Raw genomic sequence first — 17,996 nt, 5'->3', positions numbered from 1 at the left:
AAGGTAAGCAAAACCTTAGCCATAATTATAAGAGCATCCTTGGATTCAGGGTATATCCCTATGGACTGGAGAAGTGCAAATGTATCCTGAATTTATATAGGGCCACATGAGTAATTACTGATAGCTTAACATCTGTTTCATGGAAAATAATGGAATCACTGGTTAAAGAAGTAATGCAGGATCATTTGGACAGACATGCAATTATACTGCAATCACTGTATGGTTTTGTCAAGGGGGGGGGTGTCTTGTCTACAAATCTGATAGGTTACTATGATGCAGTCACCAAGGAACTGGATGCAAAAACTAATTTTGACATCATATACTTAGATTTCAGGAAGGCTTTTGATACTGTTGCACATAAATGACTTCTGTGCAGTCTGGAGCAATGTGGCATTAAGGGCAGGTTAATGCTATGGACAATGGGTTGGTTAAGTGGAAGAGGACAGAGAGTGGTTATCAGTGGGCACTGTTCTTCATGGACTAAGGTGTGGAGTTTCTCAGGGTTCAGTGCTGGGTTCATTGTTGTTTTCAATATTTTTCAGTGATGTTGATGAAGGTATATCAGACTTAATGTGTAAGTTTCCAGGTGATACAAAGGTTGGCAGGTTGGTTAATGACATTTATCAGGGTGAGCTACTGTAACAAGATCTAGAAAAATTGTGTCGATGGGCTGAGAAATGACAGTTGAAGTTTAACGTTGACAAATGCAGGGTACTGCACGTGGGTAGCAGTAGCCCCAGAATAACTTCTCAATTGTGTGGTACTACACTCATGTAGTGTAGAATGAAAAAGCCTGGGCAGTAATTGTGCAGTCAGACACGAAATTCTCTGAACAGTGCAGACATGCTGCCAGGACAGCTCATGGGGTTTTGTCAGTGATATACAGAAACTTTGCTAGCAGGGATAAGGACGTGGGGCACCTCCGTAGCTAGGTGGGAAGGAGCAGCAGTATACGTTTTTTTTTTTTTTTTTATGTGAACCCCAAACACAAGAGGTATTGGAACCTATAGTACTTAGTACTGTGCTTGGGATGGAGGTTGAGAAGACGAAAGAAGATATTTGTTGACATTGGACTTGAACTTCTGTAGATTGTAATTTTCAGGAAATACGTATGAAGGAAGGTTGTTCCAGAAAACGGCAGTTGAATGAATAAATGAGGAAGATGAAAAGTTGGTTCTGTGGGTTTGAAGTTGGACAGTAAATGGATGTTGGCTGGTGGAGGCACGTGTTCGGACTGTTTTGAAAGAGAGAGCGGGAATTATAGAAGCCAATTCAGAAGAACAGTGCCCATGGAAGTATCTGTAGAAGAGGCATGCAGCAGAAACAGTACGTCTATGAGACAGCGAGTGGAGAGACTCTGTTAGAGATGAATCATTAATTAACCTAACTGCCCTCTTCTGAATGGAATCAAGTAGCCTGAGAGAGGTTTTGGGGGCACCACCCCAGATGTGGGAACAATATTCCATGGCTGGGCGGATTTGCGATTTATACAGAGTGAGCAGCTGTTTGGAAGAAAAGTAATGCCTAGAGCGAAAGAGAGAACCAAGTTTTTTAGATGCAGAGGAAGCAATATTTGTAATGTGCTTGTGCCAAGAGAGATTAGAAGTCAGGGTAATTCCCAAAAGAGATATATCATTTTGCCTAGAAATCGGATTGTCACCGAAGATAAGCATAGGGGCAGAAGAATCCTTTTTGCGAGATATAAGACAAGACTGAGTTTTAGAAGGGTTGAAATCAACTAAGTTGTCTTTGCCCCACTGGAGAATTACCTCAAGATCGGCATTTAAGGAATTGGTAGCAGATTTTCGAGAAGGTGAAGCTGATTGGGCAGGACAAGGTTTCTCAAAATGGAAAGTGGAATGCAATGTGCTATCATCGGCAAAACTATGGATAGGATTTCCAGTCAATGGAAGAAGGTCATTAATATACAAGAGGAAAAGAGTGGGGGAAAGAACTGAACCTTGGGGGGACACCGGCATTAGTGGAGAAGTTAGAAGACAGAGAGCCATCTACCATCACTCTCAGTGAGCGATCAGAGAGAAAACTGGATAACCAATTACTAAAAACATTTGGCAAACCATAAGATGGAAGCTTGTTAGAAGACCTTTATGCCAAACACGATCAAAAGCCTTTGAGATGTCAAGAGCAACTACTTGTGTTTCACTGAACCTTTCCATTGAATTAGTCCATAAATGGGTAACATAAGCCAGAATATCACCAGTGGATCGACGCAGTGGAGCAGTGCGTAGCACGTGCTTCTTGATTAGACTGGGGTTCGAGCCCGTCACCACCCAATACGGAGGATGCAGAAAGGTCAGGGAATTACCACTGTATATTCCCGGAACAATATGGCCTTAGTTGCTAATGCTCCTAAAAACCCTTTGTACAAAGCCGTGATTATCCCTTTGTACAAAGCCATGGTTAGGCCACATCTTGTGTACTGTATACAGGTCTGGAGGCCTTACTTTAGGAAGGATGTAGATCTGCTGGAATTGGTGCAGACTGGCGAAGGGAACAAAAGGGTGCTATCAGCTAGAAAGGTTTGATTTCACCAAATTGCAGCATCTCGAGACTAGTCACTTGTGGGAAGATCTGATTGAGGTGTTTACAGCCTTGAATGGATTGAGTAAGTTGAATGTTAATGGCATTCTTCCACTTGCTGTGACTACACACAAAAGGGGGGGGGGTATAAATTCAAGTTGAGGAAGGATGGTTGCAGGATAGATGTGTGGAAGTTTGCCTTCAGCCTGTGGGTGGTTGATTGTTGGATCAGTCTTCCATCTGTTACTGTGGATGGGTTGAGTAAATTCACAAGAGAACTAGACAAATTCTTGGAGGCTATGGATGGGTGAACTGTTTTTTTTTTCTTTTGGCTGATGCTATATAAGCTAGCTTTCTTGCATTATTTGTCATTACTACTACTACTGTACAATCCCATTTATTATTCAAAATTAGAATATAGTAAATAAAATACTAATATTTACAAACACATGATTAATCGATCCTGAGATGCTGCAGGAGCAGGGTTTACAAAAAAAAGCAACAAAATTTGTCTTGTTTGATTCATTTATAATTGGTAAATATATAGTTTTACTACCTAATGTATTAAAAATATATGTTTTTAGGGTGCAGTACTAAAAGTTTTTTCAAAGTAAACATTATAGACTGTTTTTTTTTTTTTTTTTTTTTTGTTCTTAACCTCTGAGACAGTTTAGAATTGTACTATAATTCAGGCTTGGTATTATCTTGATACCTACAAACATAAAATTCTGATCAGTTTTGGCTATTCTTAAATAAGTTCCATGAAGTTTTCCACACAGTTTTTGAAGTAGGATGATTTTCGACTGTGCAACTGTCTGTTTGGTTTAGTAGAATAGTTGTACAAGTTCTTCATAATTGATAGTGGAGAAAGCTTGGCTTGTGATTGCAAGCCACAGTTCCACTTTCTTATGATCACGATAGTTAAGTAAGTGGAAGAAGCATTGTGCATATGTAGCTAATTCAGATATAGTGCATGCAGAACAATTTCCTAAAACATTAATGAATAAATAATAAACATCATGTGTTCAGTCAAGATGAGATAGATCTGTTTTATAGAATGGTGCTATGGGAACATACATTAAGTGATGAACAAAAGGTGCCAGGATTTAAGGCAGCAAAAGATCATGTGACAGCGATTTTTGGGGAAGAGAATGAAAGCAATAGCAGTAAGTTGAAGAATGCTTCTGTCATGTTAGTCGTAGTCGGTGATTGTGTGTATACTCTTTTCTTAGGTTAGTAGAGACTGAGAAGTAATTCATTAAGTCTGGAATGAGGATGAGCTATTATTTTAATTCAGTCAAAACTTGTGCTTGTTATTTAAGGATAATAATATTGTATGAAGTACTTTATATTTTGTAAGGAAAACTATTTAAGAAATGATGAAATTGCTGTTTTTATATTGTATGAATTTCTTTTTTTAGCAAAAAAAAATACAGTTGAGGACATTAGATGGAGTTATTACAAAAATTGGACCAAGTGGGGAGGTAGGTCTTGATGGTAATTGTTTTTACACAGTAATTTTGCAGTCTAAGCATTGGTTGTAACAGATAAATTCATATTAGTAGCAAAACATGATGTTATAAGTAAATTGTTTATTTTACATTAACCCATCATTTGTAGTGCGTATTCTGAAAGACACCTCAGTGAAATTTTTATTGTGCATTTCTGGCTTAAGATTAGTTGCTGTTACTGTGTCTACCCTCCTAATTATGCATTTGTTAAATAATTCAAAAAAAATTTTAAATGATTTAAATGTGTTTTTAAGAAAATATATTGGATGGGTGGAGGGACCAAGGCTGCAGTATACAACTGCACAGTCCTATGTGAAAACACGGAATTATGGAATAGGAAATTAAAAAAAAAAAACATCCGCCCTTGTGAATATGATAATTTATTTTTATAGCATTTATGCTGTTGTTCAGTAAACAAAACTTAGGGATGAAATATTCATCATTTGTATGTTGTCTGTGTTTAAAAACAAGACATGTCAGATGCGTGTAACCCCTTATATTATGAAATGGATGCATACCTTTTTTCGTTACAATTTTTATCTGACTGCACTGATAAAAAAATAAAGTAAAAATAAATAAATAACTGAGATGGTGAAATGAATTTAAAAAAAAATGGAGTGGCTTATTATGTAAATAGCATGTTAATTAGTGTTTTTTAATTTTTATTTCAGGCTCTTCACTTAAGCTCTAAATGTGCTGAGGTTGATCGTGAGGTAATGAACATCCCCTTGCTCTCTGTATTTGTGAAATGTGTAGTGTTATAATCATATATGTTTATATACAGAATTTCAGTGTGGAATTTCATATACTTCATGCTTGTTAATTAAAGTGTTAGCCTTTTTGCCTTTCTGTGGGTGGAGGGACCAAGGCTGCAGTATACAACTGCACAGTCCTATGTGTAAATGCTTACGGAATTATAGAATAGGAAATTAAAAAAAAAACATCTGCCCTTGTGAATATGATAATTTATTTTTATAGCATTTATACTGTTGTTGATCAGTAAGCAAAAGTTAGTTTTGTTTACTGATCAACTTAGTAAACAAAACTTGTCATCTCTGGGGATTGAGGGTGCCAGTTGGACAAGCTTTACCCTTATATGTGAAAGTTTATGTTGAAATGCAGTAATAAGAAGTTAAACTATGAATCTGATAGTATATAACAGAGCTGTGATGCTCAATATGTTCTATGTTGACATCAATATTTGTAGAAGAATAAGAGAATTTTAAAAGTTTAATGTTAATTATGAAAAATGATTTTTCTTCTTGAAGCAGACAGTGCTTTTCGACCATATCTCGTGATCACAGAAATGGAAATATCAGAGTATGTGAGCTTGAATATTAAATAGAGAGATTTTGTCTTTGCACGTGCGTGTGAAAGTCTACGATTATTTGTCTTTGCCATGCATGCAAAAGACCACAAATCGGAGATTAGATATGGATGGCGAACGTTAATAGAATTCTCATGTAATTTAATTTCGATGATTTTTGCAATTAATAGTCTCATATAATTGCATTGGACACTAAGTATTTTGGCTTTGTTAAATAAAAATGTATGGTTTTCATTAACAGCATGAAAGGCTAATTCTGATGCTGCTGAACAAGAAGCACATACTGAGGATGTAGTAGTAGTAGTAGAAGTGGCATGTGATGCAAGAAAGCAAGTGTATGAGCTTATGCAGCATAACTCAAAAAAAAAAAAAAATCACACCATTCCCTCCAAATGCCTGTCCAGTTCCTCCTTAAATTTATTCAACCTATCAACTTCCACAACGACAGATGGAAGTTTGTTCCAGCAATTAACCACCCGCTGGCTAGAGGCAAATTTCCGCACATCTATTCTACCTCTGTCCTTTCCTAATTTGAATTTATGCCCTTTTAGGTTCGTAATCTGAACAAGTGGAAGGATCCCATCAGAATTCAGCGTGTTCAACCCATTCAGGGCCTTATACACTTCAATCAGATCACTGCGCAGGTGCCTAGTCTCCAGCCACTACAATTTGCAGAACTTAAGCCTCTCTTGGTAAGAGGATCCCTTCATTCCCCTCACCAATCTTGTTGCCCTTCTCTGTACACGCTCAAGCAAATCTACATCCTTCCTAAAATGAGGCCTCCAGACCTATACACAGTACTCAAGGCATGGCCTGACCATTGCCTTACACAGAGGGACAATCACCTCCTTTTTAGCCGACTGGGCTAGCCGAGTGGGTAAAGTACCTGCTCGGCAACCCAAAGGTCGCGGGTTCGATTCCCGCCTCGGGCTTGGATCAAAGTACTACAAAAACCTTGGGAGGTGCAATATGGCCACAGAAGCCGATGCGCCAACAACTACCAAATCAAAAAAAAAAAAAAAAAAAAAAAAAAAAAAACCTCCTTTTTCTTTCTAGCAAAATTCCTATATATCATTGACAAAACCCCATGACCTTCCCTGGCAGCCTGTCTATATTGCTCAGAAAACTTCATATCTGACTGCACAATTACTCCCAGGTCTTTTTCATTTTCTACCACCTTAAGTGTAGTATGACAACACAGTTGGTACGTTTCTCTGGGGTTACTTCTACCCATATGCAGTACTTTGCATTTGTCAAGGTTAAACTTCAGTTGCCACTTCTTAGCCCATCTGCCCAAATTATCTAGATCCTGTTGCAGTAGCACACTGCCATTACTGTCATTAACAACTCTGCCAACCTTTGTATCATCTGCAAACTTCGACATTAAGCCTGATATACCTTCATCAATATCATTGATAAATTTACAAAACAACAGTGGACCCAACACCGAACCCTGTGGGACTCCACTAATAACATTAGTCCACGAAGAGCAGCACCCATTGATTACCACCCTCTGTCTTCTCCCACTTAACCATCCTTTTATCCATTGTAGCAACCTACCCTTAATACCATTCTGCTCCAATTTGTACAGTAGTCTTCCATGCGCAACAGTGTCAAAAGCTTTCCTGAAATCCAAATATATGATATCAAAATTATTTTTTGCAACCAGTTCCTTTGTAACCACATCATTCAGGAGAATTATTTGTAACCAAATAATTCTCCATTTCTGAGTATTACAAGCCACTTGCTTCCAAATGAGTTTGAACAACACAGGGCTGTCCTAAGAGTTCTTCCTTTTTCAGACTTTCATACAGGAATATGGATCAGTGTAGAGTTGAACAATGTGCTAGAAGAATATAAGCTGTCAAAAAGCAAAGTCTTCCTTGTACTCTGAGATTCTGGAACAAATATGGTAGCTGGTGTCACTGATAGTGTTTTACAGCCACAATCATGTTTCATACACACATTACAACTTTCATTAAATGACTCAATATTTGTTCAGCAGGCTGTAAGAACTGTTGTTACTATGAATAGGAATATTGCAAAATACTTCAGTCGTTCTGTTTCAGCATCAGCAGTTAACAAATTAATGGAAATACAGGAGCAGCTAAATTTAAAGAAGAATAAATTAATTCAAGATCTATCCACTCATTGGAATTCAGTGTAGAGTTGAATAATGTACTAGAAGAATATAAGCTGTCAAAAAGCAAAGTGTATTTCATGCTGGAAAGAACACAGAACAGCGAAAAGCTCTCGCAACATATGCTGTGGATAACAATATTCCAACATTAAGTAGTTCATACCAGTGGGGTCTTGTAGAAAAAAATTGTCCAAGTCCTAAGTCCAATGGTCCACAGCAGTTAGTGATTTCTTCAGTTTTGAAGAGATCACTAATGAAGCTAGTAAAAGAGAATCTACCATTTCAACGATAATCTCTACAATTTTGACTCTTAATTTATTTTTGCCCAAAGCTGTCCAAAATGATAATTTCAATGGAATTGTTATCACAATTGAAGAGCTTAAATCAATGATTGTAAAAACATTTTCCGTTAACATGGAAAGTAAATCTTTGTGTTTATCTGCTTTTATAGATCCTAGATTTAAGATGAAATTTCAAAGAAGTGATAGGAAAAACAAAATAATGGGTTTTAGAAGCTCTGGAGCAAGATCAAATGGAGGTAAGAGGGTGTTCTCTTGATGATTCAAAGGATATGCTTTTACCAGTTCTACTGAAGGTCAAGATACCCCTGGCTTTACTATGACTTTTTCAAGTTAGTTTGATGAATTAGCTTTTGCTAAGACAGATAGTATTCAGAACAAAGGAACAGAAGAAAGGTCACCCAGAGTAAGTTCAAAAGAAAAGCAATCCTCAAAAAAAAACAAAAAAACAAGCATTATTCAGTGTTGTACTCAAGAATTGAATCAGTATTTAAATTTGCTGTTACTGCCTAGAAAGGAAGCAAATTTCTGTGGTGGAAAAACATGTGAGACAAACTACCTGTTCTGAGTAAACTGGCTTTGAAATATTTAAGTGCACCAGCTTCTTCAGTTGAAAGTGAAAGAATATTTAGAACTGGTGGTAATTTGTATGAACCTGCAAGAAGTAGGCTATGTCCTGAAAATGGAGGAACCCTAATGTTTTTGCATTACAATTTCTAGAGTATTCAGTTTTGATTACTCTGTGTAAAATGGTTTTTGATTTGTTTTTTCCTTTATTTAATTTGTTTTTCCTTTATACTGTGTTAAAAAGGTGGCAGATTTGATTAAAATACCTGTTAAGTTGCATTTATTTTTTATTGTATTCTTTGTATTTATAAAAATAAATTGGCTATAACAGCAGCCAAACTCAGAAAATGTTTACTTAATCCATTTCATTGTATCAAAGCTATCTGATGAATCTCTTGACAGTGATTAACTGGCTTAAATTTAGCAGGAAATGGCTGATTAATAAAATCAATTAAGCAACAAAAAAGCTGATTACAGTTAATTGGCCAAAGAGCCAATTATGTACTGATTAATTGGTGCATCCTTAGTGTTTATGTTAATTCACTAGAATAATTCAAACTTTTTGGTAAGGAGCTAACTACTCCTTAAGTTCTTTGATGTGCAAAAATTTATTATTGCTGTCGTGGGATGGGTTTTTTCCCATCTCACGACAGTTACTGGTATGAGGTGCATGCAGTAATTGTTATGTCCAGTTACTATTATTGGTTGAGGAACTATCTGTGTTCAGGATCTTGGCTTTCTGAAGTTCTGTGCAAGTGTACCTAGGAATCCTGTTGCAGCTTGGTTCTTATTGAGGCCCTTTAGCCTCAATAACAATTAATGTCTATTCCAGTTACATGTCAACTGCCAGCATGGCAGTTGACATGTAACTGGAATAGACAGAATTATCCATATGTATCTAGAATTATAGATACATATCTAGAATTATCCATATGTATTAATGAAAGTATGTTTTGGATATGCAGGCATTACTTGAGAAGAAAAAGATGACTCAGCATTGGATGTTCTTTTTTTATGCATTTTAGAATTAGCATTAGTAGAGGCTATGATGCAAGATAAGACAGCATCAGCCAAAAAAAAAAAAAAAACTTCCCATTTCATCCATCCATTCCTTCCAAAAGTTTGTCCACTTCTTCCTTGAATTTATTTAAGCTATCAACTTCCACAGTGGCAGATGAAAGTTTCATTCCAACAATCAACTACTCACTGGCTAAAGGTAAATTTCTGCACATCTATATTTCCTCAATTTGAATTTATGCCCACCTAGGTGCGTAATCTCAGCAAGAGGAAGAATCCCATCAGCATTGAGCCTACTCACACCAATCAAGGCATTATAGCCTTTGACCAGATCAATTTGTGGGTGGCTAATCTCCAGACACTGCAATTTGCAGAACTTTGGTGTACATGCAAGTATACATGCACCTGTTCTTAATCTTAGTTACTCTAACACAGGTCACGTATTTACTTGTTTCATGACTCCCAGCAGTTCCTGAAATCCCCAGCAATTTGATTTCCAGGCTGCTGCTCATTACAATAGAAGTGCAAGAATCACTTCCATCTCTCCCTGTGGCTACTGTTAATCTGTTAGTCTGTTTAGCTCAGCCAGATCTGAATATTTTTCTTGTCTGTGGCCACTAAATGAACAACTGAAAATAAATCAGTTATTTTGATCTAAATGCATTGAATAAATCAATTATTCAATGCATTTAGGTATGAACTATTCTTGTTGCACTGATACATATACTTAGTATTAGTAACTAATATATTTATTAAAGCTCATTATAGTGAGATTCTTTTAATAATTGGTGCTTCTAATAGCAGATTTTACTGTACTATTAATTATTTAGAATATTCTATAGGATGATGATATGTAATACTTCAGTCACCCAGAATAATATTGTGATTAAATAATGTTTGCACTCTAATATATTAAGATATGCAGTCCACCATAATTATATTTAAATAATATACCCAGGGTTCTTTTATAAAATAGATGGTGTCATCTTTAGGAGTGTCAAAAGCTATTTTGAACCATGTTATATTTTGCCATCAGGAAGAATCTAATTGGTAAGTTGAGTGAAAGATATATTTTATATATTTTTTATGTGTGCACATTTTTGTATTATTCATGTATTGTTCTTTCTTATGTTATGCAGTTGTATCTCTTAAATCCAGCAACCTCTGGACCTACTTGGTCTTGGAATTTCTGTATTTTGGATGATCCTATTAAAAGGCCATTAAAGATATTGCAGCTTGTTTACATAGCACTGTACAAGTGTGGCGCCTCCGTAGCCAGGTGGGAAGGAGCAGCAGTGTGTAGCACACGCTTCTTGATTAGACCGGGGTTCAAGCCCGTCACCACCAAATATGGAGGATGCGGAAAGGTCAGGGAATAACCACCACATATCCCGGAGCAATATGGCCTTAGTTGCTAATGCTCCTAATAACAAAGACTGTACAAGTGTAGCTTTTTTTTTTTTTTTTTTTTTTAAAGAAAGGTAATATACAATATATTAAAAAAAAATAATTATTTTCTCCTCCAAAAATGTCATACCATGTACAATATATTTTGGAAGAGGAAATCACAATGCAACCTTTTCCACATAGTTAAGGACTGTTTATTCATTCTAAAAGGCTGTAATCCTCTGGAATTTTCAGATTTTTTATACAAAGTATAAATAGATGTCAGTACAATAATTGAGCCAGTACAGCGGGAAAACAAAATGCTAACAATGCTGACATCCGACTGAAAGAGCAATAAAAAAAAAACCACACTACATGCATTTAACAATTGAATTTAAACATCAGTAAATATAGATTTAGCTTTTCAGATTGTTTATATGAAATTTAAATAGATGGTAGTACAATAATTGCACGAGCACAGCAGGCAAACAAATTCCTGCTCTGCTGGTGCAAATTGTTAATAATTGGCAACTTTGCCGGGTGCAACATTGGACTGGATGTGGAATTTTACATCGCGGTGGTCATGATGTTGGACTAAGGAATTCTGTAGGGAAGTGGAAGAGAAATTGTTGAAGTTAAACATAAGAAAGGTACCTGGAGTGGATGGAATCTATCCAGTTATATTAAAAGAGGCAGCAAAGGAAGTAAGTAAACCATTAGCCATAATTATGATAGCATCCTTGGACTAAGAGGAGGTACCCATGGACTGGAGTATCCCCAATGTATCCCCAATTCATAAAGGGGGGGGGATAATCAAAGGGTGATATGAATAATTACAGACTTGTTAGTTTAACTTCTGTTCCAGGAAAAATAATGGAGTCACTGGTTAAAGAAGCATTGCAGGATCATCTAGACAGGTTCACAGTCATAGTTCAGACACTGCATGGGTTTGTTAAGGGGAAGTCTAGTGTGACCAAATTTTTTGGATAATACGATGCGGTCACAAAGGAACTGGATGCAAAAATATTTTTGATATCATATACTTGGATTTTAGGAAAGCTTTTGATACTGTTGCATGTGGAAGACTACTGTATAAATTGGAGCAGTATGGCATTAAGTTGCTGCTATGGATAAAGGGATGGTTGAGTGAGAGAAGACAGAGAGTGGTAATCAGTGGACACTGCTCTTTGTGGACTAATGTTAATAGTGGAGTTCCCTATGGTTCGGCATTGAGCCCATTGTTGTTTTGTATATTTATCAATGATATTAATGAAGGTATATCGGTTTTATGCCCAAACTTGCAGATGATACAAAGGTTGGAAGGGTTGTTAATGACAGTACGCTACTGCAACAGAATCTAGAAAAGTTGAGCAGATGGGCTGAGAAGTGGCAACTGAAGTTTAACATTGACAATGGGAAGCAGTAACCCCAGAGTAACGTACCAACTGTGCAGTACTACTACACTCACTTTAATGGAGAATGAAAAAGACCTTGGGTAATTGTGTAGTCAGATATGAAGTTTTTTGAGCAATGTAGACAGGCTGCAAGAGTAGCTCATGGTGTCTTGTCAATGATATACAGGAATTTTGCTAGCAAGGATAAGGAGATTATTATCCCTTTGTATAAGGCAATGGTCAGGCCACACCTTGCATACTGCATACAGATCTGGAGGCCTCATTTTAGGAAGGATGTAGAGCTCCTGGAAAGAGAACAAAGAAGGGAAATAAGATTGGTGAAGGGAACAAAGGGCTGCTGTGACCAAGAAAGGCTTAAGTTCTGGAAATTGCAGCTTCTGGAGACTAGGCACCTTTGAATCGTTAGAGCAAGCTCGATACTGATGGGAATCTTCCTCTTGCTTAGATTACTCACCTGAGGGAACATAAATTCAAACTGAGGAGAGACAATTGTAGAATAGATATGTGGAAATTTGTCTTTAGCCAGCAGGTGGTTGATTGCTGGAACAAACTTCCATCTGTCATTGTGCAAGTTGATAGCTAAGGTAAATTCTAGGACGAACTGGACAGGCATTTGGAGCAAATGGATGGGTGAAATGGGAAATTTTTTTTTTTTTTGCCGATTCTATATAAGCTTGCTTTTTTGCATCATATGCCTCTATTAATGCTGATGCTAATGCAAAGGGTTAATAAAGATAAAATTATGTAAGGAAGTCAGGTTTGTTTAGTATTGGACTTAAGAGAAAGAAAAGTCACTTGATTATATCCAGGTGTGTAACAGTAATAGTAGTAGCCATATAGTGCAAGGAAGCCACAGGCTTTTGTTGCACTGGACAGGGAAAATAAAAGAATGAGCAAATACGAAAATACAAATTATTTGCTTTCCTCCTCAAATAGGTAACAATCCAGCTGACCATTGAATTTATTCAAACTGTCAGCTTCAACTACCTGTGAAGGGAACCTGTTCTAGCAATCAACAACTCACTGGCTGAAAGAAAAGTTCCTACAATCTAGTCTAAAGCTCTTCCCCCATAATTTGAATTTATGTCCCAGAGTTCTGGAATTCTCTATAACATGAAAATTCCTCCTCCGTTCATTTTACTAATCCCTCTCAGAGCATTATAAACCTCAGTTAGGTCACCCATGAGGTACCTGATTATCAAGCTGTGCAGCCCACATAATCAGTCTTTCTTCGTATGATCACCTTTTTGCCTACTTTATCATGCAGGTTGTCTGTCTTTGGGCCCTTTCAAGAAGCTCAATGTCTTTTTTCAGATGAAGTCTCCATACTTGATCACAGTATTCCAAATGTAGTCTTACAATTTCCTTTATACAGTGGGACTATAACCTCCGTGTCTCTACTGTTTGATAATGTTTGATAACTCAATAGAGACACCATGGGCTTTCCTGGCTGCTTGTTTACACTGCTCAGAAAACTGCATCTACCTATATTATAACTCCCAGATAAAAAATAAATAATGGATAACAAAAAACACTTAATTTTTAATTTTGTAAATTGTTCACTTGAATGTTGGGAATATGTGATAAAACTTTTATATCTTTGGTTTTTTAATGTGACTTGGCAAAGTTATATTGAAAGTGAGAGAAAAGCTGCTGAAGCAGCTTACGTTAATCTTTTCCATAAAATATGATTTAATTTATGCACACAAAAAATAGGTTTAATTCTACACAGCCAGGTTAAAATTTCATAGCTGTAATTAAGCATATATTTTAAAAGCTCTACCCACACACTGGTTACTCTCTCTTTCTCTGCTGCTGCTGCTACTCTAAAGTAGCATCAGACTCAGACTAGTCACTGTTCATGCAAGCACTCTGTGACTAGCTTACACAGCTGTAATTGGCAAGACACCTAGTCTAGTTCCATGTTACCAAGTTTACTGATTGATCAGCAGTGTTAGAAGAGAAATGTCACTCTGTTTTGCATGGATTACAAGTATTAAACAGAAAATAATATCTAAAATTATGGATACTCTCTCTCTAGGTGTGTACAATGATACTTAATAAACAATACAGTGCTTGTATTATAAGTTAAGCTGCATGACTGTTGTGGTGTCAAAAACAAAACTCAGATGTTCTTGTTGTTATGTTTTCAATTTCAAGAAATTGAAAAATATTTCACTTACCTTTGAATTACTTAACAAGAATAGGATGTGTAGGATTTTAGGGCTAAAAAGCCTCAGACTGTAGGAAGAGTTTACTTTCATATAAGTTAGTACATTAGCATCATTTTCTATACACATTAAACCAGCTGAAGTTGTGTAGTGGCATCATTAAATAACATCTCATGTTGTGAATTCCTTCACAGTGAGTTGCCTATCTCATTATACCTCAAATGAAATGAAGCTTTCCCAGTAGAGAAGACTATTGCCATTTATTCTTTGTGGGCAACACCATCCAGATGGTCCGTTTCAGGGCTATTTGGCCCCTGAAACAGCCATCTGTGTTGGAGGAAATGTTGATCAATGTTACTTGCAAATTCACACTTTGACTTTGACACCTCATTGAGAAACGTGGAAGATACATTTGAACATGTTGTGGTATGAATTTCCCAACATTGCTAAATATAATATGTGTTAATTTCTGTTTCTAAACAATATTTTGTTCTTTAGATGAATAAAAAATCACTCTGTATGTGAAATATGGTAGCAAATTTTTGCTATAGCTCTATTTAGTTTCACTATAATGATGCTTGTTTGTAATTGGTTTCTGGACTCTTTTTGAATTACACACATGGTGTACATTTAGAATAATATTGAACTAACCTAAACTTTAACTGTTAAAAATTTGGTACTTCAAAATAAGCAGTTTAAAAGTGTCACAAATAGATTAATTTATAAAAGTTGGTTCTTATTTAAAAATTCATATTCCTTGCCTTTGTTTTCAAAATCACTTTATGGGCAATTTTGGCAACTTTTTTTGTTCAATAGCTAGTATAGTGAGATCATTTGATCTGGTTTGTCCTATAGAATTTTTTTTTGTAATCTTTTATTATTTTTAATTTACTAAATGATCTTTTAGCACTAGCCACCATTACTAGAAACATAATAAATACCATATAGTGGCGCTCTATTATTATGTAATAATTAGATTTTGGGTTATATGCAATTGCATATGTGCATATGCAAATGCATATTGTGGCCATTGTAGTCGTAAATGCATATAACACAAATATTGCAATAAATCTGTCACTAAATTTCATATGGAATCGTGGATTGCCAGTCATGGAAAAGATTTTACTACAGATGGCATTATTTTGTGTTCTGTGGTGTTTGCGAAAAGAACATTTCATGCAAGAAAAATTCCAGATTGACCAATATAAGAAAACAGCATTGCACATTATGACCAAGCAAAGTTCAGGCAACCCCCGTATAACACGGTACTTCTACAACACATTTTGCTCTAACACGATTGATAAATTGTGGCAATCCTCATACAACACGGTTTGAGAATTTCTGGAAATCTAGCATAACTCTGTATTTTTTAGCTTTTTTTTTGTGCTGGGAAAGCCCTGCTATTATGTTAAACGTCATTTTCAACATTTCCATTCCTTTTTGTGAATCAATGCTGTTGACTTGCTAGTCATTATCACCTTCATGATATTTTTCTAAAGCACATTTCTGGAGGTCACTACCATAAAACAATGAAAACAATTTGTAGTTTCTGTTCGTGTAATCAATTATAAATGGGTAGTAAACTTTATCTTCTTGCATTTGCTGTAGTACCAATAGCTGGAATTCTGTGGGTTTCACGTTATTATGGTGAAATGTGTTTCTCGTTCCATGAAATATTCAGTCATATAAAAAACATAAATAAATGTTCAGAAACTCATTACTCCATATCTCACTTGTGCATATCGTGTTTGTTGCAACTTGTGCATGCCATATTCTTTGTTATTAATTGCTTATAATTTTTACTATTTTAAATTTTACAACCAAAAAAAAAAAAAAAAAAAAAAAAAAGTCAGTGAACAGAAATATCAGTTAATTACTATGTAGATATTACGGTACGTATTAATTAAGCTATGTATGTAAACGTAAATTTATTTTTATTTTGCTAACTGTAAAATATTCTTCTGATTTTCACGTATCATTTAAAGTGGGGGGGGTCCACTGTATTTTGTTGGGAGATTCCTGGGTTAGGTTCTGTGCTATTGAACTTGTGCTTGTTTGAGACCATAAAAAGTTGTGACTTTGAAAAGTGCAGTTCGTGACTTTTAAAGAGCAGAAGGTACACAAAATCTAGTTGCTGCAGAAGAGATTGTGCTTAGCAGCGATGAAGAGAGAAAATTAAATGAATGTACATTATCTGACATAAGTATCACAGTTTTTAAAGTAAGATGTTTGTTCAGTTATTACTATTTAAGTTACTACTATTATAAAAATAAAATTAAAATATTAAGTTATTACTACTATAAAAATTAAGTTTCTGATAGTTATAAAAAAACAAAAATGGTGTATTTTTGTTAGCTTTTGGAACGTAACCTCCCTTTTTGTACTGGTTCTTAGTCCCGTATAATACGATTTTGCATTACACGAGATTTTGTAGGAACTAAACTACCGTGTTATACGAGGGTTATCTGTAAAAGCAAGGAAACATTTTCAGAGCAATCACTTTTAATCAAGCCATGTACTTAAAAAGAAGAGAAAAGTGATTTTGCAAATGATTTTTGTCTTGCCCTGGTAAGCAGGAATATCCCTTTGATTAAGTTAAACAATTGAGCCTTCAAGCAATTTTTGAAAAAAAACACTGTATAAGTCAAAATATTCCAAACAAATCAACCTTGTGAAAGAATTAACCTTAATGCTATTTATGTTGACATTATTTGTGAAATTTGTCAAGACATTAGAGAAAACTACATTTGGATGTCCATCGAAAAAACGACAGACGTTCGTGGCTGCTGTAATGCACATTTTATAAGTGGAAAATTAATTGCAAAAACCATCGTGTCAGTCTTTACTTGCTTTAAGGCCCTTGAAAAGGTGAATTACTTTACAGTACCAAGGTTTTGTAATGATTCTTTGCAGTTATTATGGCCAGAATTGAATAGCATGCATTTTTGTTAGTGACACTGCTTCGTATATGGTAAAAGCTGCTTCTGCATTACAAGTTTTCTATCCATACCTGATCCACTTGCATAGCCCATGGCTTACATTCGGGAGAATTTTGGTGAAGTTAACAAACTTAATTCTAATATAAAAAAATAATTTGTCAAAAGTGTCTTTGAGATTAGCAACTTATAGAAATATGCTACCTACTCTTTCTCTCCCACCTGATCATGTTCTCACAAGATGGGGAACATGGTTACAAGTAGCATTGTTTTATGCTAAAAATTTTGATTCTATAAAAGAAATTATTAATTCCTTGGATAGGTGCATTCAGCAGCTATTAATAATGCTAAGGCAATGCTTTCTGATTCTTTGACTAGAAAACATGAATTTTTATCCAGACCTATTTCAGCTGGTTACCTAGTTGTATAACTGAACTTGAAATGTGGGGACTTTCTTTGAGTAGTAAGAGAGAGAGAGAGAGAGAGAGAGTGAGAGTGAGAGTTGAATTGCAAATTTCAACCATGCCTGAGGGTATAGGAGAAGAAAATGCAATAATATTTTAGACAAGAACTCAGGATTTCATGCTTTAAGGAAAATATATGAATTTATAAATGGGAAAGGAAGTGAACTTCCATTTCAAGTAGATGCTTCAATAGATCATTTTATACTTCAAAAGTATAAAATG

At 35.6% G+C, this 17,996-nt stretch overlaps 1 protein-coding gene across 1 annotated transcript in view; it reads left to right on the top strand.

The window, feature by feature from the left end:
- The window catches only part of LOC150088100 (DNA repair protein RAD50.L-like), a 191,811-nt gene that overhangs the window by 38,995 nt on the left and 134,820 nt on the right, over positions 1-17,996 (top strand). Inside the window, exons 5-7 of the mRNA XM_090370018.1 lie at positions 3,963-4,025; positions 4,724-4,765; positions 10,379-10,452. Coding sequence (XP_090226144.1) covers positions 3,963-4,025; positions 4,724-4,765; positions 10,379-10,452 — 179 coding nt within the window. The remainder of the gene's footprint in view (positions 1-3,962; positions 4,026-4,723; positions 4,766-10,378; positions 10,453-17,996) is intronic.

The sequence above is a fragment of the Mastigoproctus giganteus genome, chromosome 3, assembly GCF_048544385.1.
Source record: "Mastigoproctus giganteus isolate SK-2022 chromosome 3, ASM4854438v1, whole genome shotgun sequence".
NCBI lineage: Eukaryota > Metazoa > Arthropoda > Arachnida > Uropygi > Thelyphonidae > Mastigoproctus > Mastigoproctus giganteus.
This window is presented reverse-complemented; position numbering and strand designations above follow the sequence as displayed.